At 41.4% G+C, this 27,168-nt stretch overlaps 3 protein-coding genes across 3 annotated transcripts; 2 read left to right on the top strand and 1 right to left on the bottom strand.

Annotated features, from left to right (window-relative positions):
* The first annotated feature begins 348 nt into the window (after positions 1-348).
* LOC135465393 (uncharacterized) lies at positions 349-3,205 on the top strand. Its single transcript, XM_064742619.1, has 4 exons — positions 349-617; positions 1,260-1,417; positions 2,204-2,379; positions 3,008-3,205. The coding sequence occupies exons 1-4, from the start codon at positions 525-527 to the stop codon at positions 3,067-3,069; spliced, it is 489 nt and encodes a 162-aa protein (XP_064598689.1). The 5' UTR covers positions 349-524; the 3' UTR covers positions 3,070-3,205.
* Positions 3,206-6,758: 3,553 nt separating this feature from the next.
* LOC135465709 (protein lethal(2)essential for life-like) lies at positions 6,759-10,346 on the top strand. Its single transcript, XM_064743024.1, has 4 exons — positions 6,759-6,893; positions 7,882-8,195; positions 8,709-8,885; positions 9,646-10,346. The coding sequence occupies exons 2-4, from the start codon at positions 7,908-7,910 to the stop codon at positions 9,802-9,804; spliced, it is 624 nt and encodes a 207-aa protein (XP_064599094.1). The 5' UTR covers positions 6,759-6,893; positions 7,882-7,907; the 3' UTR covers positions 9,805-10,346.
* A 2,978-nt stretch (positions 10,347-13,324) lies between these two features.
* On the bottom strand, positions 13,325-14,716 carry LOC135465521 (sarcoplasmic reticulum histidine-rich calcium-binding protein-like). Its single transcript, XM_064742760.1, has one exon. The coding sequence runs from the start codon at positions 14,714-14,716 to the stop codon at positions 13,325-13,327; it is 1,392 nt and encodes a 463-aa protein (XP_064598830.1).
* Between the last annotated feature and the right edge of the window lie 12,452 nt (positions 14,717-27,168).

Below are 27,168 nucleotides of genomic sequence, written 5' to 3'. Positions count from 1 at the left end.
CCAGGAACGAAGAGTGTCTTTCTATGACCATATTTCTAGCTAGGCATGAAGGTGGATCTAGGGTGATTGCATTCTTAAGTTCTGAAAGTGAGATTCCCTTACCGAAGAATACAGACAATGAAATAAACATTGGTACCCTCTATCTGTATGAATAGAAGTGACCCATTTGCTTTTAGTAAACATTGCCCAAGTCAGAAGGCAATATGGCTGAATGTAATGTGAACCTTTCACGTCTAAGGTACGTGGGGCATAAGCCACACGGGTATGTGGTAGCTTGTTCATCCCAGCCTGTGTGATGACGTTTTCTGAGCAAACTGATGGCGTATTGTAACACAACAGTGGTCAATTCAGCTTGGACCCGAAGCGCCATTCCCAAGGAATGTTTGGTCTATAGGGCTAGTCCAGTGTATTAGTCTGATTGTCCCGTTTTAGGTGAGAGCTGCGCCTGGCATATTGTGGTGAAATCAGTGGCTGGAGTTGGAGACGGTCCCTATGCCGATCTTACCGTACCAAACTCCATCAACATGGCTGATGTGAACGCTAAGCTGATGTCCAGCCCACTCCCTTATGCTAACGCTGATATCCCCGCCAATTGGGAGAACCGCAACATCCTCCAGGTAAAGGCAAAGTCGATGTATTCTCAGTTATGCTAACTCTGTGATTTCACCCGCTGACTCAGTTTAGTATGGAAGCGCGAACGGTACCTTCCTCGTCCCCGCGGGTATCATTTGCGCACGATTTGCCGCTTCCTACGAGCCGCGATCCGCGGAAATGAGGAGATGATGCGAGATGTCCTCAACCGGCTCCCATAGTTTAGCCAGTGTAAAGGCTATTTAATTATAATATATGTTTATTTCATAGTTAATCAAGAATTTTTCACTTATATAACGTCGGCCCGGTTTGCCCAGCTTCGACAGGCACTTGACAAGCCACCTGACTTAGCGGCACACTGAAATCGGCAAGAACTGGATTCGAACACGCGACCTCACTGTTCGAAGGCCTGATAGTCGCCCAGATGTCTGCTTGTTTGTATCATGTCAGTCTCGTGCAATGCTAATATATTTGCCATGCTGCCTCACTGAATCGCCATGTGGAAGACACCTGACATGACACACTGGTCCAAATCTCCCATCTCTACCAGACGACCCTCTAGCCTTTATACGACTGCAGTGCAGTTAACTTAATGGTGTTTAAAACACAACATGAGAATTCTTACCTGCTGTAATTCATCTCTCTTTTGCTTGATATAATTTTTTCAGGTAAAAATCGAGGTTTATTCCAGTGGTCTTAGACAAGCTTGTTTCGTCTTTAACGGCCAAAAGTCTACGGTGATCTCGTGGATGTCACGTGATCGACTGATATGCTCCTCATACCAGGCCCCTGACCACGAGAAGCTGGATTTACTGGACGTGGCTGGGTAGGTGCCTCTTGAGATAACCGTAACGATAAAATATGCAATGACACTCTTGATCTTTAGGCGAAGCTCTTTGTATTTTGTTTATGAGTACATGTATAAAGAAAACTAACTGCCTGGTGTACACTTCAGCTCTTCATTGTGTACCTAACACACCTTATAAATTATAAAGTTATAAAGTTGTAGCCGAAGGATGTGTGTAAAAACAAACCAACCGAACCAGATTGAGGTGTAAAAACACACCAACTGAACCAGATTGAGGTGTAAAACCACACCAACCGAACCAGATTGAGGTGTAAAACCACACCAACCGAACCAGAGTGAGGTGTAAAAACACACTGACCGAACCAGGCTGAGGTGTAAAGACACACTAGCCGAACCAGAAAGGTGTATGTAAAAACACATCAGCCGAACCAAAGAGAGGTGTAAAAACACACGAGTCAAACAAGAATGAGGTGTAAAAACACACCAGCCCAAGCAAATTGGCATAGAAACACACCAGCCGAAGCAAAGTAAGATGTAGAAATACACCAGCCGGTAAACCTGACCGCCATCATTTAATATAGCTTTAAATAATAAGCTTTAAATACTAATAAAAAAAGTTGTGTATGATATACACGTTACATCTGGTCTGTATATGATATACACGTTACATCTGGTCTGTATATAATATACACGTTACATCTGATCTGTGTATGATATACACGTTACATCTGGCCTGTATATGATATACACGTTACATCTGGTCTGTATATGATATACACGTGACAACTGGTCTGTATATTTCAGAGAGGCACCATTCCGATTCAGCGTGCACGAGACCAGAGGCGGATGTGAGGGCACCTGCGGGTTTCTCTCTGCCGTAGAACCCGGCAGTGATTGCCCGTCTCTGGCTGGGGGTCCTGTGCGACCCTACTTCCTGTACAGCACTCGGGGGTCGTCCTGTGCTCGCTGGCATAGGGGTGGTATGTATGTTCATTAAGAAAAATATTCGGCATAGATTGGTTATTTTTGGGCAGCCATTGAGCGATCGCGCCCGGAGATTGAGACAGTCCAGGATATCCCTTGTTATAAGTTATAATGTTGTTAATTATAAAGGCAAATTATACGCGTACCTATATCTCGGCAGAGGTCTTTAAATTAGAACCATCGACAAATTTTTCACAAAAATATCTGTCTGTTTGGAATAATTTTATTAATGAAAAAATGAAGATAAATTTCTAAAGCAACAATAACTGTTGTCAGCTGTCAAACTAATATTATCATATTAGCGAGCTAATATACGGTGACCACATTTTTTTTTTTGAGAAAATGATTTGAAAATGTTTTTTCATAACACTTAGAAACTTAATGGCATCGCCAAGAAGATTTTCAACTGTACAGAATGATGATGTACAAATTTGCACTTAAGGTGGAGAGCTGTACAATTCTAAGTTGCTAATTTCATGGCTGCAGACATACCTTTTAATGAGAAGGATATATATGAGAGATTCAGAAAGTAAACGTCACTATGCAAACAAAAGACATATAACTGAAAGCCATTGTATATCAAATCAAGTAAATAAATTAATCATACATTTCCCCTTTTTTCAGATGAATACGGAATTGGCGATCTCTTTGTGGTTTCTGTCCTGATGTGTGATCTGAACAGCTGATAGATCAAAGAGCTAATAGAGATGCGAAACAGGATATAAAATGATTACTTTCTCTACGATGCATTGGTTATTGTAGGTTTGTGGAGTTTGCAGCTAATTCTCAGGGATTTGTATTCACTAAGCTGTTAACCGCTGCACTAAATCTGAAATTCTGAAACGGAATGGACAACGCATAGAGGTGCGTTGAGGGAAATTCTGTAACGGAATAAACAACACATAGAGATGCATTGTGGGAAATTGTGTAACAGAACAGACAACACACATAGATGCATTGTGGGAATTTCTGTAACGGAATAGAGAACACACAGAGATGCATTGTGGGAAATTCTGTAACAGAAAGGACAACACATAGTGATGCACTGTGGGAAATTCTTAAACGGAACAGACAACACAATTAGATGCATTGTGGGAAATTCTGTAACGGAATAGACAACATATAGAGATGCACTGTGGGAAAAATTTGTAACTAATAAATAGCATATAAAGATGCATTGTGGGAAACTGTGTTATTACAATAAAATATTACAATATTTTTATTACAATAAAATACCAAAAGACATATTGGGAAACGCCGACAGAACAAATAGCAAATATGCATTGTGGGAAACATTGACAGAATGCATAGCAAATATGCATTGTGGGAAACGCTAACAAAAGACATAGCAAGTATGCATTATTACAATAAAATACCAAAAAACATATTGGGAAACGCCGACAGAATAAATAGCAAATATGCATTGTGGGAAACACTCAGAATAAATGGCAAATATGCATTGTGGGAAACGCTGACAGAATACATAGTAAATATGCATTGTGGGAAACGCTGACAAAAACGTAGCAAATATGCATTGTTGGGAAACACTCAGAATAAAAAGCAAATATGCACTGTGGGAAACGCTGACAGAATACATAGTAAATATGCATTGTGGGAAACGCTGACAAAAACGTAGCAAATATGCATTGTTGGGAAACGCTGCCAGAATACATCACAAATATGCATTGTTGGGAAACGCTGCCAAAATGCATAGCAATTATGCATTGTTGGGAATCGCTGCCAGAATACATCACAAATATGCGTTGTTGAGAAATGCTGCCAGAATACATAGCAAATATGCATTGTTGGGAAACGCTGCCAGAATACGTAGCAAATATGCATTGTTGGGAAACGCTGCCAGAATACGTAGCAAATATGCATTGTTGGAAAACGCTGCCAGAATACGTAGCAAATATGCATTGTTGGGAAACTGCTATTATAATACATACGATATAAAGATACGTTACCGGTATGAAAATTCTTTAACAGAATAGATAAGATTATGCTGATGCATTGTGTAAACCTTTGTAACTGATAATTACATGCTGCTTTGTAAATAGATAAGATAAAAGGTACATTATGAGAAGCTGTAACAAATACATAAATCATTTTAAAAAATGCTTTGTGGAAAACAAGATACACTGACTGAAACTCTGTAACCAATACATAAGACTTTAAAGATACAATGCGGGACACTTATAAACCAATATTAAAGATATGAAGATGCATTGTTGTAACGGGATGTAAAGATAAATTGTATGACAATGACAGAGTGGTGGTAAGCGTGCTGTAGCGCACCACAATAACTCAGGGACTTCTCATCATTGCGGTCGCTGTGAGTTCAAGTCGAGCTCATGCTGGCTACTTCTCCGGTCGTACGTAGGGTGGTCTGTCAGCAGCCTTCGGATGGTCGTGGATTTTCCCGGGACACGGCTCAGTTTGTTCCCACCTTATTTTACTTTCTTAATAAGTAAAATATTCTTGAGTACAGCGCAAGACGCTGATCAATTAAATAAGTAAGATATAAAGTTACATTGTTGAAAGTTCTGCCTATAATGGATAAGTTGAAATCGCATTGTGGGAAACTCTGTTGAGGAATGAACAGGATATGAAGTTGAATTGTAGGAAACTGCAAAGGAATGCATAAGATCTTAAAAAATACCCAGAGGGAAACGGTAAACGGAACAGATATAATGTCGTGGCGGAACAGCAAGATAACAAGTCTTGTTCCTATAAATGAGTATTCATCCATCACTTGGTAATTAGAACAGAACAGTTAACTATTAGATTTGTCACATAACTTGCCGACCTGTGCTTAAATAATGTAGGTTGAAGGCAGTCCATGCACTAGGTAGAATTGACAGATTGATATCCAATATAGAGTCAATGAAATCTTTGAGTTGTAGCAGCACGGAAAAACCATTACTGGGTAAATGTATGAGTACAGCGACAATTTTCCGGGAAACTCTGTGTCATTTTCGCTGTATTCATGAAACGGTCTTGAATACATGTTGTCTACATGATGAGCTACATGTTGTCTACATGTTGAGCTACATGTTGAGCTACATGTTGTTTACATGTTGTCTACATGTTGTTTACATGTTGTCTACATGTTGAGCTACATCTTGTCTACATGATGAGCTACATGTTGTCCACATGTTGTCTGCATGTCTACATGTTGAGCTACATATTGTCGACATGTTGAGCTACATGTTGAGCTACATGTTGTCTACATGTTGTCTACATGTTGAGTGAGCTACATGTTGTCTACATGTTGAGCTACATGTTGTCTACATATTGAGCTACATGTTGTCTACATGTTGAGCTACATGTTGTCTACATGTTGAGCTACATGTTGTCTACATTATGGGCTACATGTTGTCTACATGTTGAGCTACATGTTGAGCTACATGTTGTCCTGCATGTTGAGCTACAGTTATGTAATATGGAAGAACAATGACAGGAGTTGTAACATATAAATGGATAAATAAAAGTTTGATATCTTGATTTTGTTGTGTTTGTCGATCTCTGCAGGCTGTCCATAAGAACGTGGCTAATATAAGAAAGTTTCATATTACGATGGATTCTGTTTGCTGCGTGATGTCGGAGGTGGGACAACCATGCCCTCAGTTTTGAATAAGAAATGTGATGATATCTGATGGTTTTAGTTTTGTATTCAATGTTAAAATGAATATAGCCTACATGCATTCTTCTTTGAATATTTACATCATTTTCTTCCAAAACAGTACTTTTAAACGATGCTTTTTGACAGTGCTATGGCTCACTGAGCTGTATACTGGCTAAACCTCGTAGGCTATCTAGTTTATTCAAGTGGAATTCCGGCTGTGTACGGTTATAAGTCGACTGGTCAAAGATTAGGTACACAAGATTAACACACAATGTCGCCTGATTTATATAAGTTATAATACATTTATGCACACAGTTATATGCAAATCCTTACTCACCTATAATACGGCTCGCTATATTTATTAGAATGCGTAGATAGTCCAAATGGACTCCCTGTAACTTTTTTCAGGTGATGTAATTCTATTTACAACTACGTACGCGATGTGTTCGTGATTGTGGGTTCAAGCTCAGCATCGAACTTTCTGTACAAAGTAACACGTGTCACATATACATGCTGATATTTTTCACTCCCATGAACCAGTTTTCTTAACACACGTATCACTCAAAGAGGAGGCAAAAGAGAGAAACAAATCACGCACAAACAACACGTGTGAAAGAGATCTGGAAGATCAACGGTTTTTGCTGGTGTGTATTGAAGGGGAGATAACTCTCACAATTCAACAGCGCAATAATGGAATTCCCCTGGGGAATCCCCAGCTGTTGGAACGATCTCGTACTTTCGTTGAGCCTTGCGGGATGATAAAAGCGGTCATCATGTTTACATCAGCCATTCGAGACCCTGTTCACTGCGTTGTAAGGACACCGCGGAGGTGTATATAAGCAGGTGGAACCCACTGAACATTTACACAGCCTTAGATACCTGGTAAGTGTAAAATTACTTCAATTTAGGGGATTTGGGTTTGAATGCATGATAGACAGCCTTAACTTCCATAGTGTCTTTGGCCTATATTCATCTATGTTTCATGAAAAAGTGCGTACGGCACCAAAGTATATTTTGAGAAGGCCCACTCTACGTGAGTATTATACTGTTGTATATATTTCTAAATACAGCATAACACACCTATCAAACAAGTAAACAAATAAATACAGGACTAGCACCTTAGATGCCAGTTTATACCGGCGGAAGGCTGTAGTTCTCATACATGTGGCATACGAATAGTAAAATCTGACGCAACGTCACTGTATTTTGCATCTTCATGTCGCCGTGGTAGTCACAATCAACTTAGGTATTGCTTTGAAAATCGAATCTCAACTGTTCTGTAAAACGGGTTTTGGTATATGCTACATCTATCATAACACTAGTTTAAAAACATTGTCGCAATTTTGCATTTGTGACAAAGTTCCAAGTTTGTAACTGCTTGTCTTTTTCTTCCGTCTGATGGATTTCATAAAGAGATCCAAATGCATACATTATAAAGTGAGCGTTAAAGGCGCCAAGAACTCTGAAGCTCCTAAACCAGGGATATCTAGAGCATGCAATATTTATTGGTATATATAGGCTAATAAAAAAAATTCAGTATATTTCTTTTATCCTTTACATGTTATTATTTATTGTATCTGCACAGGTTGTATCGAATCATCTGGATTCGAAGTTCAGATGATTTGACCTGTAAATGCCGAAACAGGCGTTATATAGGTCAACAGCTTCCCGGTCAATGACCTATTGCATAAACCGAGACTGGCGTTTATGTTCTGGTAAACATTTCGCTAACGCGGCAAAATGTGGAAAGGTGTTTACTGGAAAGATCTGGAAAGTTCTATCAAGATTTGTACCATACTTCACAGGTGCGTGTATGCAAAGTGTAGACACATACTGTCTACATATACTCACATTCATTTTTGTTTTACAGATATTTAAACTATACTATAAGCGAGGATGTTTTTTCGGCACGCCTTCCCCAGGTTATGTCACGGGATGAGGTCGTCCTGGTGTCCCCGTCGTTGGATGGCCAGCCGCGGGGACCTCCAGATCCGCCGGCCCAGGTTCGAGCAGTCTATAAATCCGTGGCGGAGCTGGTGGGGATTCCCCCATGCTATCCGATCACTGGACCGCATGGAGCGGGAGTTTGACGACATGTGGAGGGCGATGAATTCGGCATTGTTTCCCAGATACACACAACGATCAAGGTCCGGAGAAATCAGCAACAAGACACCAGAGTTACAGGTATGGAGGCTATTCTGGGTATGCCAGTACAGAGCGAAAGCTAAATAAACGTGGTTTCCTCCATTCGGTAACCTGAAATAAATTAATTAATTTAACGTACAGATACATAATGTGTGTAATTTATGTTGCCATACTAAATTTTCATCGTTCTGACGCAAAATCATTCATTGTTTGTTTTATCTATAATTTACTACATTTTCTCACCCGTTGTGTATACAGTGTTCATTATTTCAGTTTATTTTTAATACGTAATATATCTAACTTCCGAAACTAAAAGTGCATCCGAACCAGTAGCACAAATTTTAGCAATATATTTTAGCAATAAATTATTTTCAGTAAAATAATTTTTTCCTTTGAATTTAGCAAATTTTCCCTATAGAGACAGGCACACTCCGTCAAGCACAGTGTAGGCCTGTTACAGCAAATAAGCAAAGCAAATCAAGGGAGACAACTCTTTACGGAATATGTCCCCGTTATCGTTTATCATTACCGCCACTCTTTTCCTCCCACTAGGTAAACTACGATGACAAAACGTTTGACGTCCGCCTGAATGTGCAGTCTTACTCCCCGGAGGATCTTCAGGTGAAGATCGTAGATGAGAAACTGGTCATCAGTGGGCGCGTTGAAGAGAGACTAGACGAGCACGGCTCGGTCAGCGGTCAGTTCACACGGATCATTCAGCTCCCAGAGGTATGTCTTAGGGCATGTATTCTTGGCTATGGCGTACAACACCAGTCAGAAAATAAACGCATGTAAATTGTCACAATTACCAAAATATGAGATAATGTCATAATAATGTAGCCGAAGATAACAGACAGGCATCGAAATGTATGTCTACAGGATTTCCGAGTTACTCAATTACAACACACTGACACATCTCTGTAACCTGAAATATACACAATTCCAAGCCACTGTCCCAAGTGATGTCCCACACAGTGCGACAGATCTGTGAAGTAGGTAGAAAATCCTGCCACATTGTCTAGGTTAATCTCACTTTACTTTCATATTCTACAGTGTTACAGGAAAAGGAAGTTGTCCAAACTTATCCTAAATTGGCGTAAGTGGACATACTATTCAATGTGTTAAGCAAAAGGCCACTTCACACCCTGCTACGCTGGCTTCCTCTCCGGCCGTACGTGGGAAGTTCTGACATCAACCTGCGAATGCACGTGGGTTTCCTAAGGGTTTGCCCGGTTTCCTCACAGCACAATGTGACCGCCGTCGCATAAATGATATAGTATGGCGTAAAACACTAGTGCATAAATAAATAAGTAAAGTTAATCGTGTATCAAGTCTCTGTATGGTGGCCCGTCATGCTTCCTTTTTAAGTTGTATGATACCAGCACCCCCCATTGTCATTATGCCCATCTGACCATCCAAGTGTCAAATCATCTTTATTGTCAAATCATCTTTATCCAAACTCATTTTCTTCCCTTGTAATTTATTTCAGGACGTGGACCCGGACACATTGACGTGTGAACTCACTGAGGACGGGTATTTAGACGTCCAGGCGAGGATCAGAGGCGCTCCACCATCCTCCGAGAGGGTCATCAACATAGAGAGGAAACCAGCGTCTGCCAATGAGGAAAACCCTGCCGATAACAAATAGATCTCGAGCAAAATATTCGGACCTTAGCTGAATTGGCTGTCGATCTTGTGCAAAGATTTTCACCAGATTTCCGTGAGGTCTTTGTTTTTCCCGTGTTCCGACTGGGTCTTCACCAAATTCCGGTGGGGTTTGTGTGTTCTTCTGGTTGAGATTTTCCGCAAGTCCCTAACAGGATTTTGGAGCACACACCTTTTTTTGGAAACGCCAGCAGTATTGACGAAGAACTACCCAAGAAATCTCTTTAGTTTGTCATTATTTTTTTTTTGGTATTGTTATGAAACATTGAATATGATTGTCAATTTATACCTGGCAGATTATATGTGGCAATAACACAGAATTCATTTCACATGCCAAGATTGTAGTTTTATGTATTTCAGGCAATTTTTGCATTCATTTAGCTTGTTTGAACCGCATTTACTGAGTAGTAAAGACAGTGGTGAAGTCACATAAGGCAACATTTTATTTAAGAATTTCTTGTTTGAAGTTTTCAATAGAAAATAGATTTAATTTCGGTGAATAAATGAGTCATTGTTAACATTCAACCAACAAGTCTGCGCTTTCATTTTATTTTTATTTGTTTAATTGTTGTTTGAAAGTCATCGGAATGTTGCAATGTTGAATGTTGGAGAACTCTCCCACCGATAGCCACGTTGTCTTCGTGCTAACTTCATGAACACAAGAGCGCTCCATCGACCACCTGTTGTAACCAAGGCCCCGTGAACAATGAATTAAAGAGTAGCCACTAATTGCTTGTTCGAGACTAGATAGAAGAAATGTCACGTGTAAATTAGCTTTTACCAGTGCATTTAGGTGTACTTGTCTCTCCTTTCCTGTTATGTAACTTATGTTACTTTTTAGAGCTAAGAATGGAGAGTTATCCCACATATAACGGTTTTTATCAAGCCCATGTATGGCGTTACGAAGAACACTTTGATCTCATCAACGTGGTAGAGGCTCAGCTGTAGAAATCCATGTACTATGGATTTGTGTAAACGCCACGGTGAATATATTTGTAATGGAGAAATTATAAATATTATCTTAAAAGGAAATATAACTAATAATAGAAGTTTAATTACTTAAGAAGATGATTGGGATCAGATCTAAAGTGGTCTTTCAATCTGAAATTCTGAGGGGCCTTGTGATTCGCCATGTTAGAGCAACATGAAACACGATGTAGCGTCACTCGATCCTGACTAACATCTGGGTTTGTCTTTTCTTTTAAAATTATCAACCTAAATATACTGTTCCACAAAGCATTTACAGGTTAAATTGATTGTAACTACCATGGAGACAAATGCTAAAATCATACGTTGTCATGGTAGTTACACTTTAATTAGTCTACAATTGCGTTCTGGAACAGTCCGCATGTATATGTTTCAAACAGAACACAGTTTATAAATTCAGAACATGCTAGTGAAGGAGATGCAACATTCCCATAAGGTTATCCACCCGTCGTCCCCGCTTATTATCTCTTTCGTAAATACCGTTGCTTGGATAACATGATTTTACACAATGAAAGTTACGAAAACTTGAGTTACATATCCTCGTTTACTGAGATGGACCATACATAGAATCTTATGAATCCCCATATATGACACATTACTGGAGTATCGTAATCTATCGCGTTGTTATGATACTCTGCAGCGATGTTAAGGTGCTGCAAGTGGTGATCGGCCCGATATGGGACCAATGTGTGAGCGTATATGGAGCCTTTATACGGTCCCGAGTCATTTTGCACCTGGGGTCAATATGGACGTGATCAAGGTTAAGACATGGGACCCATATAGGAACAACATCGGCCACGCATTGGCGCCTTACATCGGGCCAGGATGGGTATGATAAGATCTTCAACATGGAACCCATGTGGCATGTACACTGGCAATACATGGGCCCCTTATAATGTGGTATATTGTACATGGGACCAATATGGGCATTATCAGAGTATCGTGATGGGGCCCATGTGGGTTCTCTATTGGTCTTACATGGGCCAGTAAATCAAGTTTTTATTGCTCTAACTGGGTCCCAAAAGGGTCGGAGGGAACCATCCCATGTGCGGCCCGCTTATCAGTCGCCAGGGTTTCCTGTCCAGGCCCAGATGTCAGTGTATCAGTGAAAAGTACATTTGTACCATTTGTTGCTACATATATATAGTTATCTACACTTAAGTTATTACCATTTTTATCCTCCGCTCTAGCAGACTTTTGGAAAAATGATACTCACACTTTGCAGTTATCCACATATACGCGCATCTCTGCACAAGTAGGCCCCTACGTGTATACCTGGATGGTACCTACTTTTTACTGTAATGCAAAGAAAATATGTGTAAATTACACATAGATGGAGACAATCCTAATAACTCTCGGAAATCTACTGACCTTTCGGTCACATGCAATGTGAAAAAATTAACCATGAAGTCCCTTGTTTAGTAAAGGCATATCAGCATATCATTTATTTCACATATGGTACATCAGTATCAGTTTTTTAATATTTTCTGGTCAAAAATCAAGATTGTGCAGTATATCACATATGTCAATGAGTCGTATTAAAATCAGAAAATTAAGGATTAAGATTGTGTTTTAAAAACAATTGCTTCAGTTAGCACTTTGTACATTAATACGAATAATGTTTCTTCAACGTTTTCCTGCAGTGTTGAAGAAACCTCGAAGAAGTTAGCGATATATAATGTGTTATGTGTGTGGATTTGGGCATTACATGGGCTTAACCACATGAGCAATATGTGTGGAAAAGGACAAGGGCCTGATTTGGGATTTACATGGGCTTAACCACATGGGCTATATGTGTGGAAAACGAAAAGAATGCCATGTGGGAATTACTTGGGCTTAACCAAATGGGCGTGTGGAAAAGGACAAGGGCCTGATTTGGGAATTACATGGGCTTAACCACGTGGGCTACATGTGTGGAACAGGACAAGGGCCTAATTTGGGATTTACTTGGGCTTAACCACATGGGCTATATGTGTGGAAAAAGATAAGAATCCCATGTCGGAATTACTTGGGCTTAACCACATGGGCTACATGTGTGAAAAAAGACAAGGGTCTGATTTGGGAAATACTTGGGCTTAACCAAATGGGCTATATGTGTGAAAAAGGACAAGGGTCTGATTTGGGAATTACTTGGGCTTAACCACATGGGCTACATGTGTGGAAAAGGACAAGGGCCTGATTTGGGAATTACTTGGGCTTAACCACATGGACTACATGTGTGGAAAAGGACAAGGGCCTGATTTTGGGAATTACTTGGGCTTAACCACATGGGCTATATGTGTGGAAAAGGACAAGGGTCTGATTTGAGATTTACATGGGCTTAACCACATTGGCTATATGTGTGGAAAAAGAAAAGAATGCCATGTGGGAATTACTTGGGCTTAACCACATGGGCTATATGTGTAGAAAAGGACAAGGGCCTGATTTGAGATTTACATGGGCTTAACCACATGGGCTATATGTGTGGAAAAAGACAAGAATCCCATGTGGGAATTACTTGGGCTTAACCACATGGGCTACTCTGACGCCAGATGCCCTGTGTGATCAAACTCTGACACCAGATGCCCTGTGTGATTAAACTCTGAAGCCAGATAACCGGTGTGATTAAACTCTGACGACAGATAACCGGTGTGATTAAACTCTGACGACAGATAACCGGTATGATTAAGCTCTGACGCCAGATGCTCGGTGTGATTAAACTCTGACGCCAGATAACCGGTGTGATTAAACTCTGACGCCAGATAACCGGTGTGATTTAACTCTGACGCCAGATGCCCTGTGTGATTTAACTCTGACGCCAGATGCCCTGTGTGGTTAAACTCTGGCGCCAGATGCCCTGTGTGATTAAACTCTGACGCCAGATAACCGGTGTGATTAAACTCTGACGCCAGATAACCGGTGTGATTAAACTCTGACGCCTGATGCCCTGTGTGATTAAACTCTGACGCCAGATAACCGGTGTGATTTAACTCTGACGCCTGATGCCCTGTGTGATCAAACTCTGACGCCTGATGCCCTCTGTGATTTAACTTTGACGCCTGATGCCTTGTGTGATCAAACTCTGACGCCAGATGCCCTGTGTGATCAAACTCTGACGCCTGATGCCCTGTGTGATTAAACTCTGACGCTAGATAACCGGTGTGATTAAACTCTGACATCAGATGCCCTGTGTGATCAAACTCTGACGCCAGATGCCCTGTGTGATTTAACTCTGACGCCAGATGCCCTGTGTGATCAAACTCTGACGCCAGATAACCGGTGTGATTAAACTCTGACGCCAGATAACCGGTGTGATTAAACTCTGACGCCTGATGCCTTGTGTGATCAAACTCTGACGCCTGATGCCCTCTGTGATTTAACTTTGACGCCTGATGCCTTGTGTGATCAAACTCTGACGCCAGATGCCCTGTGTGATCAAACTCTGACGCCTGATGCCCTGTGTGATTAAACTCTGACGCTAGATAACCGGTGTGATTAAACTCTGACATCAGATGCCCTGTGTGATCAAACTCTGACGCCAGATGCCCTGTGTGATTTAACTCTGACGCCAGATGCCCTGTGTGATCAAACTCTGACGCCAGATAACCGGTGTGATTAAACTCTGACGCCAGATAACCGGTGTGATTAAACTCTGACGCCTGATGCCCTGTGTGATTAAACTCTGACGCCAGATAACCGGTGTGATCAAACTCTGACGCCTGATGCCCTGTGTGATCAAACTCTGACGCCTGATGCCCTCTGTGATTTAACTCTGACGCCTGATGCCTTGTGTGATCAAACTTTGACGCCAGATGCCCTGTGTGATCAAACTCTGACGCCTGATGCCCTGTGTGATTTAACTCTGACACTAGATAACCGGTGTGATTAAACTCTGACGCCAGATGCCCGGTGTGATTAAACTCTGACATCAGATGCCCTGTGTGATCAAACTCTGACGCCAGATGCCCTGTGTGATTTAATTCTGACGCCAGATAACCGGTGTGATTAAACTCTGACGCCAGATAACCGGTGAGATTAAACTCTGACGCCAGATGCTCTGTGTGTCTATGAGAAAATGGGCTGTATAAATATTTTGTTCATCGTGTCAACGATAACAGATTTCATCGACAATTAAGCTGGGTAGAATCCTATTGCTGTATATCCGAAAAAATCAAATCGGTGTATAAAAGATTCTGTAAGTGGCGATGGCTACAACAAAATATATCTAGATTTCACACCATAATGACTTCAATACTCGAACTTACTATTATTGTGTTTTTTGGCCAAGCTGATCCATGGGCGTTGGTTATCACTAAAGGTTATATATCTGACTAACTCGGGATCGGCATACTATGACCTGTTTTGGGTGTCACCTGTGCTGTTAACATGGTAACATGGTATTACAGTCAAGCAACACTATACATGTGTCGATATGATATGTCCGAAAGAATGTGAAAAGTGACCCCATATCAAAGCAAACAAGCACATTAACTTGAAGTACAAAAAACAGATTTTTAACAGAATTATTATAGAATCTTTCTGTATTTCTTTTATGTTCTTTGAATAGTATCTGTTGGTTTGTAATGCAGGTAGACTGTTCGGATTTCCACAAATATGTCAGATGCGGACAACGCATACGTGCATGTCATAATATCCAAGGTGCCTCAATAAACATCATGTTTATATGGACCTACTGTGTTTGTTTATATGAGGCATTCCGATGCTGTGCTTGTGACTGATGCACCTGACAGACGTTAACTCTTGTAAAGTGACCAAGCGCTTCGCAATTTTATATTCGGTTTCAAACCAAATAAGCCCTTTGTGAGATTCCACATTCTCACTGTTAGACGTGATGGTTTTCCCTCACCGTAAGTGTAATTTCTAAGGCTGTCTCTGGTGGGGGTGTCGGAGAAACGGAACTCAGTCGGTGACACTGTGAACACACACAAGACTGTTTATTCTATTAACCGTAGATGCCTTTGGATGTGGAATTCCTGCAGGCGCAGATGAGTTAACGCCCTTTGCACTGACGTATTGGCGTAGAAAAAACGTTTGGCAAGAGGCATGCACCTTTGACGTATACACAGTTTAGGAATGTAACCCGCGGATACTTCCTTCTCGTCCGTGATAAGGCCATGGTTCGTCAGTGACGAATTGATCGAGCGGCTGGGTCATGTATATGTACAGACTGTACTGAACTAAGTACCATCAGCAGGAACCCTTTAGTAATTATAGCACTAGTTATAGGCCTGATATACAAGCAATATGCGCAATCCACCAGGGTGTGTGGATCTGGGAGTATGCATGTTGGTATATGCAAACTCATACAGATATGAACAAATTTTGAAGTAGTGAATATCAGTGATATCTGAAATCTAAAAACAAAAAACATGCGTCATGTACAATGACTTTATAGTTTCCAGCTGGTTGGTATACCCTTCTCTCCTATCGCTAGAATGATGGTGCACAAGTTTTCATGAGGCATCTCTCAGTTGCATGCAGTGATTCATGATTATTTTATCTCTGATAAAATGTAGTATAGAACAAAAACAGCGAGACCTATGTTGTAACTTGCGGCCGTTATGACTATGCGCGATAGGCCAGATTTCCCAGAGCACATAGCCCCACTAACCCCTCCTTTCCCCCACGTTTTGCCTGGGAGCCGGAGCACGGTCATACCTTGCCGATATACATCACATCACCTTCAGATCGATATACCTGTGAGCTCCCAGGGGGCTGGGCTCTAGGCTGAGTCATACCCACTACCGGTTTTACACGCATAATTCTACAGATTTATTTGTTTGCATATCGCCAAAGAACCATATGTTAATACGCCAATACGGACATTTTCTCTCATGCGCGCCCAATTTACATATTACAAACGTAATGGTGCGATAAGCAGCACCCTGCCTAGTATATCAGGTACACAGAGGGTAGTAGGCCCACAGTGAAGATTAGGTCCCACCTTCATATAGAATTATACAAAGGAATATCTGATGAATTAGGGATTGCAATCAGCAGCAGGTATGAGTGGGCGTATGAGTCACTACCAGTTACTACGTCAGCTGTAGACCTCCTGGTTTGAGGCAAAAACTGGCGGAATACAGCGTGCGTGGAACAGAGGCTAGATGTAGATACCCTCAACTTCACAGTTTGGTACATGCATGCCTGAATTCTGTACCAGTATATACTCAATATACATTCGTGCTCACACACTGGTCCTCTTTGGAATTTGGAACATTCGTTATAATTTGTTATACCTTCACATTGTTATTTTTTAAAACTTTTGGTGAAAATGGAATCAATGTCTTGTAGATGACCCAAAAGCATTTAATAACATGCGAATATGTGTGATTCCATGTCCGATGTTGGGCCTCATCGCTCACTGCTGGAAATTTTGGCAAAACCAATTATATATTCTTATTATAAATATTTTCTAAAATTATCCAAAGAAATCTCTATTCTCTTTCCCTTCTCTCATCCATACACCCTCTCACACCTCGGCTAAGTTCTAAACATAATGTTGCCTTCTTTAGTTCCATAAATATTTCATTTGTACAAAATAATATGATAACAGGTATACATGTATGTGTAAAAGACACCAAGTATGCACTGAATCCGAGCAAGCCAGTACAAGCCAGCACACCTGGTCTGCCTGACCGTCTGACCAACCTCCTTTAACACTGAAAGCGCCTGCCAATCCAGCGTTGAACATGTATACACGGGGTTGTGGCGAATTCCTAGGGTCGACCCTCCAGCAATGTATAAATGAATCTCATGGGATAAAATCTGTGGGAATCCTTTATAAGGTGCATGATACGCTGATGACGGAAGGGGTTTCTTTGAATCCCATATACATAGACAAATATGATCAACTCTAAACTCGTTTTCTGCATTACGGATTTTTTTCAAATATAATAACCCATGACAAAAACTGAATTGGCATGAAATAATTGCACAGAAGAAACAAGTGTTTCCTTTTAAGCATGCAGTGTCCACATTGGCTTTACATTGGAACACTTCCCGTTTGATGCTAACTTGACCTTATGAGTCCTGATCACCCACCATTTCCGGGACTGCACGGTTCGTGTGGACGGTCAAGAAAAAGGGCGACCATTTAGAGACCTCTTGGCGCCACTACATGCAAAAAGATCAATGAATTAACCTAAAAGGTTCCCGAGAATATTGGATGAGTCACTCGTCTACAATAAGCCCCATTCGGATACATGCTCATACATCTTGTTGCTTTTGTCTGGCGCAACAGAAAAATGGCATTGGCTATTAATTTGAAATTGCGGTTGCTGCATGTGTTGCTCGTGGCAGAGCGGTCCGGACTTGAACAGAGGCCGATACAGATCTATTGGACAGGAAACAATCAACAGTTTGCCATTGCGCCGCCTGTAATCCGTTTGGGCTTCCCTCAACCTGCAGATTCTCGGGGCAGATAAATCATTTTCTGCGGCAGGAATTTCCTCATAGTTATTTTGAGAGTAATTTCAGTTGAGCGCGCCTGTCGCTCTCCAGGGAACCTCACAAAATTCTAAAATTCCGCTATAATTTTCATTTCATTAGAATTTGTATAACGCTCTGCCTAAACACGCCACATGAATCCTCCCATAGCGACCCGCATCAATGCATCCGAAACACAAATCAAATGGTACATTTCTTTAAAATTAAGTCCTCTAGAGGATTGATCCTGGAGAGATAGTCTTGTCCATTAATTTGCTTTCAGTGATTTGAATCAGATGTTACGGACGCAAATTCTATACTTCGATGATTCCTCGAGGAAAGCTAACTCCACAAAATTCCATCTTCATGTCAGTAGTTTTTGGCCTGCGCTGTTGTAGTATACAGTTTTGCAATGTTAGTTTGTAAACAGGAAACGGCACAAGATAGGCAACTCAAACGCCATGCAATGCTGATCATGAGTGACCATCCCTATTCTGATGGATAACAGTGTTATTAAAACAGGCTTGTCGTCAGGGATTCGGGCTCTCCACCATCGATGTTTACAACAACACTCCGTCCCCTTCCCATTCTGTAACCCAGTTAAAGCTGGAACACTGAGGCCCACGTGTCATCGTTGACCTATGTCGAACACATGCGCATGAGGCCAGCATGTTGACATCGAATGGTAACAGGAGTGAACGATGACAGCACACGGTTGACAGCACACAGATGACACCCCACGGGACAATTGTTTTTATCCGTCATGGCCCACCCTAACACAGATCTTGACCCTACTGTCTTCGTTTAGATGGCCACCCTGACATTTTACATGACCATCTAGCGGTGTCTCGATATAAGGAGTTCACATAAAAAAGTTACGCCATGTATGTTTAATAGTTTCCAGTTTGAATCGCACAATCCTTCAAAAGATTGGTCAGTTAAAACACAGATTATCCAACGAAATGGACAATCCACATCTTTTCTATCTTTAATTGATTTCCATATGTATGTACGTTTTGACTTTGTGAAAATAAATCTGTTTACTTTCATGAAAGTGAAAGCTCCGTCAACCCAAAACGTGATGAAAATTTCGATCGTCACCAAAACTGCGGAATCTTGGTGATACCGCTATTTGATCCTAAGTTATTGGCACAATATTCAAAAATGATCGTAGTCCCTGTGCGGTAGTATCTATAACACCTGTCCTCTGAAACTTTGTTTGCTCACAGAATCGTGTGAATGCATGTAATGTAAATTTTGCCAGCATACAGAAACGTAGCAATTAATGTAGATTTCCCAGATTGTGAACCGAGCATATCAGCTCAATTTTATATACATACTCTGCTCACATGACGTTGTGAAGTTGAGAGCGATGGTTTTCCTACCAGCAATTTGTAACTTACAATGGCCTATCCAGCGGCTGTTACCTTGTGAAACATTTAGGCCACATTTGGCAATGTAAGAGTCGGATTTGGTTATACAGAACGGAATACAAGGGTGGGAAAAGTTTATCATATACTGACGCGTTTCTCTCATCGTCTGTAATGTTAAAATCTAACGTCATGGTCAACATCCTATCCTGCATCGGGCATATTAATTTGTATTGATCTCCACAACAGTGATCGAGCTGTGAGTATCCGGACATCGACGAGTGAGTTGATTGCGTGGAGGACCATGGAGTACAGGGTTTGTCTGGCGTGTGCTGCAGGGCTCGCGCCTTCCCGACCAGCATGGACAAAGGAGAGCAGGGAGGCTTGGTCTCGTCATGGTAAACCTATGCTGCAGATTCAAGCAAAAGCTGGTGCGTGCGATAAGGTGATAGCCCTTGGCATGATGGAATACAAACGTTAGAAGTTGCTTGATATCACCCTCCGCGGAAAGCATGCGCGCTCAGTTTTCACTTTTGCTGTTCGTTCAGGTCCTTTTTCTTTCCGTCTCAAGTGCTTTTTTCCCTAACCATTGTAAAATGAATCTTTAGATCTCGGTGACTCATCTTCTCACACAACATCTTCACAGACGACCCGACTTGAATCTTGCACTTTGCCCTTTGTTTGCTGTTTCCATTTCTAATGAATGCATGCAATCTCCGCATTGCTTTTTGCGCAGACCCAGACTAAAACAGCGTTCTGATTTAGAATTTCATGGACTGATTGAGCAGCTTCCTGAAACTGTGTGATATTTACTAAATAACTGGTCAGCTTTCGATGGTTTGTTGTTTATACCACTGGTGCCTCTGATTTCCTCTGCAAATAAAACTGACCGCCTTCTTACATATATGGGAAACAAATTCTCGACTTTTGCGTTTAATAATAATTGACCTTTGACCTCAAAACATACTGCTTTCAGAAGAGTGAAGTTTTCTGAGCACTGTATGGAAAAAAACGACACGGACCTCATGCGTACATGTATAAAGAATAACCGTCGGACGGCACGTTAATTTGTAAGGACATAAGCACATAAAGATGACCGACATCTTCATAGAGCATTGACTGGCTCATTGGCCTAGGGTTTTTTCTCGCCGTATCTGATCAATATTCTTTTGAATTTTCGAATGCTGGTTCTAGGATTATGTCCTTACAAATGTAAATAGATATACAACGGCTTGGTAGTAATAACTAACAAAAGATATCTTGAAAACTGGAACCAGTATATTATAGCTACTGGTGAGCTGAAAGTACTGAATAGGCTTAACTCTGATATGGATCTTGAAATGAAAACAAAACAACGCAATTACTTTCCTTTCTCCATTTACTGCTCTCGATTGACGATAAACATTCCCTGTTTGTGAATGACGGTATTCTCCTCCCTGATTGGAGAAGAGTGTAAACCGCTCTGTATCTCGATCCTGTTTAGAGCGCAAGTGCAGCAAGTATTCTGATCGGCTAACTGATCAAGGAGGCCGCAGACTCAAATTCAGGTTTCACTGGTTGGTCTGGGGCTTTATTTTTTTTTAAAATTTAATTAGTGCAGTGTTTTACGCCGCACTCAAGACTATTTCACTTGTAGGACGGTGGCCAGCATTATGGTGGGAGGAAACAGCCAGTGCTCGAAGAAACTCACGACCGTCCCCAGGTTGCCGGAGAACCTTCCCACGTACGACCAAAGAGGAAGCCATGCGGCATAAGCTGGAATTGAACTCACACCGACCGCATTGGTGAGAGGCTCGTGAATCTGTGGCTTTAGATGAGTAGGAACGTCAGACACCTGACGCAGGCCTAGGCCACATGTGTGCCTTATCTATACAAGTTCACAATGTTACTGGTGCGTTTCAGGCGGTCGCCACAAGCCTATATTTGCTCACTCACTGGTAAAGGTTTTCAGAAAAGTCACCCCCAAACACGTTAATCACCTAAATCAGATACACTCATTCATTAATTAATCCTGTGAACACTGTATTAAACAGACTATCATCTGAACTCTTACGTTCATTAACCAACCAGCGACCGGTTGTCCCCATCAACTTCCGTTTCGCCCGCCATTTGGGTAATTAACCAAAACCCCTCTGTAACGGCTGTATACATACTTCATGGTTTTAAGCTTCCAAGTACAAGACTGTATACCCGCAAGTTGAGATGAAAGTACTGAGCGGTGGTAATAGGCTTAGCTCTGATGTGGTACTTAAAATGAAAACAAAACAACGTAATTACTCTCCCCTCTCAATTTACTGATCACGATTGACGATAAAGGTCCCTTATTTGTGAGTAACGGTATTCTACTGATGCCGCAGATTGGGGAACTTTCTGTATCTCGATCCTTTTTAGTGCGCAAGTATAACAGAATTCGGTTCCACGATTCAAATGGCGATGCCTCTCGATTTACCCTGACATGGAAGACATCGTCTCCCCGGACTAGATTTGCGACTAACTCAGTCAACATTATTTATTACCTGTAAGAGATTAATAGCTGTAGCATATGTGTACATGTAGCGGGTAAGACCATGACAATTGTAACAGTAAAGGTGACCTACATAGTAGTCATAAACAGATTGCAAAACACGGACATTGTCACCCATTTGGGGTCCTATTACAGGATAACAGGGAGACATCTAAGCCATAAACCCATTGCCATCAAACAGGCACGCATTACACTTTATAGTAATACATTTCAATATCTAACTGCGGTTGCAGGAGCCTCTCACCAATTGCGGTCGCCGTGAGTTCATGCTGGCTGCCTCTCGGCCATACGACCGTCCAGCAACTTGCGGATGGTCGTGGGTTTCTCCCATCAAAATCCTGGCCACAGTTGTACAAGAAAAATATTTTGAACCCGGCATAAAACAATCAAATAAATAAAATACATGTAAATAAGTAATATCTGGCTCTGCCCTCTCTTGTACGATTGACACCGCAGTTTACATCCACAAACACATGCACGGTGCTTATAATTAACGAAAGACCATATTTTCAATAAAATAGTTACCAATACCATCTATGTGCGTGTGGGGTACGTGTGACACGATGTCGTTTTTCCGGTTTCTGTAGCATGGTGCCCCCTTGCTTGCCCTCGTTAGAATTCCTTATTAGAGGTTGATTTCACCAGGCAAGTTAGAATAAAATGAATGTGACCGTTTTAATCTGTTTTACCCCCACTTACTAGATAACTCATGTTATATTATTTGTTGTATTTTCAGCAGCAAGTCACTAGGTATGAGTCCGCTTCGGGACCGGTAGATCCAGGATCAATCCTTGATCGAGTCACACCTAAGACTTTAAAAGAGGAAGTTGTAACTTCCTCGCTTGCGTTCAGCATGAAGGGGATAGTGCAATGACTGGTTGACCCGTATCAGTATAATGGCTTGGGCGGGGCGGCTTACTTGCCTTCGGTAAGTCGTCTCAGTGAAGCAGCACTAAATAAAAAAGCGGTGGAAATCCGTCCTGCAACAAGGAGACACATTACACGTACATGCACCCTAATGATTCCTTCGTCGTCATATGACTGAAAAATTGTTGAGTACGACGTTAAACCCCAAGCACTCACTCACTCACTAGGCATGATGTGATCCCTGCAGGGAGATTTTCCATGTATCTAGCAAGCAACCAGTTATGTATGTAGTTAAGTTAACCCAATATGACCTTGACCGTATCTCTACGCCACAAACGTAAAACATGTTAATTCCGAACGTTAAATCGCTAAATCTGGCCTGTTGGTTTTACACCCACACACATACGTATGTATATATATATATATATATATATATATATATATATATATATATATATATATATATATATATATATATATATATATATATATATATATATATCCGTTACCTTCCTATAGTTAATGTCCTGTTGATTCCCGAGATGGAAAAATAAAGCTAGAGCCCAGTGGGCAGTGCTTGTCGTTTCCCGTCGCTCTGACTTTAGTCTAACCATTCTCCCTTTGCCAATTAAAATATGGTTTTCGTTAAAAGAGAGAAACACAAGCTCCCGTTTGGGTTTGGGAGAATCCGACTTAATAAGTGGTCCATTTCTAGATTTACACGACGATATCGCTAAGGCTGTGACGGCGACTGGTTATCCCAAGAGAAAGACAAATAGACCTGGAGGCTGGTGACGTTTTTATCTGACTACACCGTGCACGTGTTAAGCAAGGGTCAGATGTCACCTCAACAAGATACATCGGTTTCAAGTGTTGGTTTAGATGGCAATTAAGCTTTTCCCTTTTTTTGCCTAGTTAACTCAGAGACAATGTTGCTAGACAGAGAGAAGAGAGGCTTGAGTGTGTGGCAGTACAGATATGTGTGATTTTTTTCCCTTCTGGACTTTTTCTTTCGACATGTGCTTACTTAGGAAAGGTCAGTGTCGAATGACTTATCTGGTAATATGTCGGGGGAACCGTGAAAACTTCCTAATTTATCACTCTGCATGTGGTCGTGCTATATTACCCCCTTTGAGTTGTTGTTTATACGTCCGCTGTGTCAAACTCCTAAAGACGACCTCACTGCAGTAAATCGGCCTAACAGCTCTATAGTTATTACCCGTTATCTGGCTTTCCAATTCCAGTTAAAATTCCCATGTGCACTGCGCCTGATGGGTGGGAACGATGCAGGCAACAACTTAAATTGTCTGCAAAACTGCTCTACATCGTCAGCTGACCGTTTACGACTAACGCATAACGCCACATGTTAGTGCCAACTTTATTAATAAAAGTAGTTTCCCCAGGGCTCTGCACGGTTTCCTCCCACCATAATGCTGGCCGCCGTCGTATAAGTGAAATATTCTTGAGTACGGCGTAAAAAACTAATCAAATCAAATAATCAAATAAAAGTAGTATACAAGTACTAGTAACAGATATGTTATAACAGAGAAACTATCCAAAGCAAAGAGCATGTATCATGTTAATTCCACATGTATGTACACTAAAAAATGCAGCATGATAATTAACCATTTTTCCTTTCAAATTTGATTTCAGAACAATGAGGGACAATTAATCTTCTTGAGCAATCCGAACGCAGTCAACTCCTTCATACTGTATGAAATCTATGAATCGACGAAGACATTGCCTCTAGGGCGACTTGTTCATTCAGGAATAACGGACAGGGGTCTGTGACTCACAGCGGACCGGACATGCGCTGTCAGCAACTCTATTAATCAATGTAACGGTAGAAATCCATTGAGCGCGCGTGGAGCCTTGGAGACGAGTTAAGACTGGGCCATGACAAGCTGATGTATGTAAAGTTGTGCCACCCTTCAACATAGGCGAACGATTCGTGCGAAAATACTGGTGAAAGATATCCCTCAAACATGTGCATTTCTGCAGTGCCGCATTAGGGTGGTTCTATTCAATGCCTCCCAAATCAAATCCAGCCAATGATCTGTTGTCACATTTTAAAGCGAAAATGGAGAAAAAGATATTAAATCCGGAGAAATTCTTTCTCAGTAATCTAATTTAAGACAAGTTATTATTCTCTACCAGATGATTTTCGAATCAAAACAGTTAACCTGCTATACCAGCAAGCTGGTGAAACCGTTCTAGCGTCAGGCTCGTTTCTTATCAAGATGACCGCAGTCATCACAGCTTTATTAAACTGACTTAGTGTATGGTGACTTATCTGTAGCTAAGAATGCGCAATCCAGGCGCACTGATACGCATGAACTATGCATGTGTGAGGACGCCTGTGGGATGCTGGGCCATATGCTCCTATAGGTGGGTGGGGCAACAGCTGGGAGAATCACCCATCCTCCGGCCTATACGCGAGTACTATATACAACGGGGTAAATATTCTATTAACACAACCCTCCTTGTGATCAATGTATCGTATCACAACGTGCAGGAAATATGCAATAGCATACAACAATCAACGGCAACGCCTATGGTATTCCTTTATCAGTTATGTAACAGTATTAATTTACTTGATTTGTGTTTTACGCAGAAGAATATTTCACTTATACAACTGCGGTCAGCATTATGATGAGAGGAAACCGGAGAGAACGCGGGGAGAAACCATTACCATCCGCGGTATAACAATTTATAACATCTTTGCTAAGGTAAATCACTGGGTGTAATTTATGCGAACTGGTGTGAGGACGCATCACGACAGTGTTAACGGGCAACCTGTTCCTCTATGCTAATAGCTCTCACCGGGACTGCCTATCATCACACTGCCTGTTCATCAACTGCTCTGTCCGTGTAAAGCAAACACACATCCGCTCTTTACTTTATTTTTTCTTTCATAATTCATCGATGTGACGATCACTCGTGGACACGTGATCAGCCCGACACGATACTCTGCATCAACACACATGAAGCATGTATCTGGGTCCAGCCATATGTACCTGGGCCTTCACATAAAGCTGAAACTGACAAGTTTGTAATAAATGAACAATTGTTGACGTGCAATTGGTCTTCTCACTGCATGAATCGTGATACTTTTTTACAGATCGAAGATCTGGGAAAATGTTAGACCCATATATGGCTGACTAAATGCATGTAGTTGGCAGAGGTTCACACACACACACACACAAACAATATTATGCTTTAGCGCCACATCGGCTATATTTTAGAAATATTGTGTTGACCTGCACGAAAAATGCTTCATAGCGGATGCGAAGCGTTAACATGACGTCCATGTAACTACATGTACGATGGCAGCCAGTGTAGAAGGCAAATAAAAGTTACTGTCACGTAGTTGTGTGAGTTTTGGGGCGTACTTACGCTCGGTGTATATTTACTACAAAGCAACACTACACCAGTTTCCACTAAGTCTTCGCGCCTTTAGTGCATGTTGCCATGGACTTTATGTCATGTTTTTTGTACAACGTGGCCCATGCCTAGATGCAGCAACTGTGGTTAAAACCTCTTATAAAATCGAAGACCTATGTACGCATCGTTAGGCCATCCAACAGTCTAAGGACTCTTCATGGATAATTATTGCAAAGTCTCCGAATTTCCATTCCTAATTTGGTATAAATTAGTTGGCTGTTCGTTAGCTAATCATCACCGGCTGATGAATACCCCTAAGTTCTCTTTCTAATCTACTCATCACTAATCCCCCGAGCTTCTCCAATTCCAATCTGCACGCTCAGACACTCTTTTAAAACCACATACATGAAGATCAAACGTTTATTTTAGGCCTGAAGTAGTTTCGTGCTAGTCATGTGTCCAGTGTTAACATTTTAGCGACCGCGTTATGTATCGGTAGAGTGTTATGGGACACTACATATAACATACTGATTTATGAGGGTCTCCTCGTTCCCCCAGTGATGTCCCTGATAAAGCTGAGCTATTACCGATTCTTTACAGCCTCTGTGGGAGGAGTCGACTCCGTCAGCTGATATTTCCTTTACCACTATTACTATTACTACTAAAAGAGCCTGTCGCTTCACGTGCTCGTTCGCCCGGCCTATTGGAGTAGCGGGCCGAGCGCAGAGACGCGAGACATTCAATGGGCAAGCGCGGAGGAGTAAACAGCCAGATCCACGGAGCTCTC

This window comes from Liolophura sinensis, chromosome 5 (genome assembly GCF_032854445.1).
Source record: "Liolophura sinensis isolate JHLJ2023 chromosome 5, CUHK_Ljap_v2, whole genome shotgun sequence".
Classification (NCBI taxonomy): Eukaryota; Metazoa; Mollusca; class Polyplacophora; order Chitonida; family Chitonidae; genus Liolophura; species Liolophura sinensis.
Note: the sequence above shows the minus strand (reverse complement) of the source record. Positions and strands in the feature narration are given on the sequence as shown.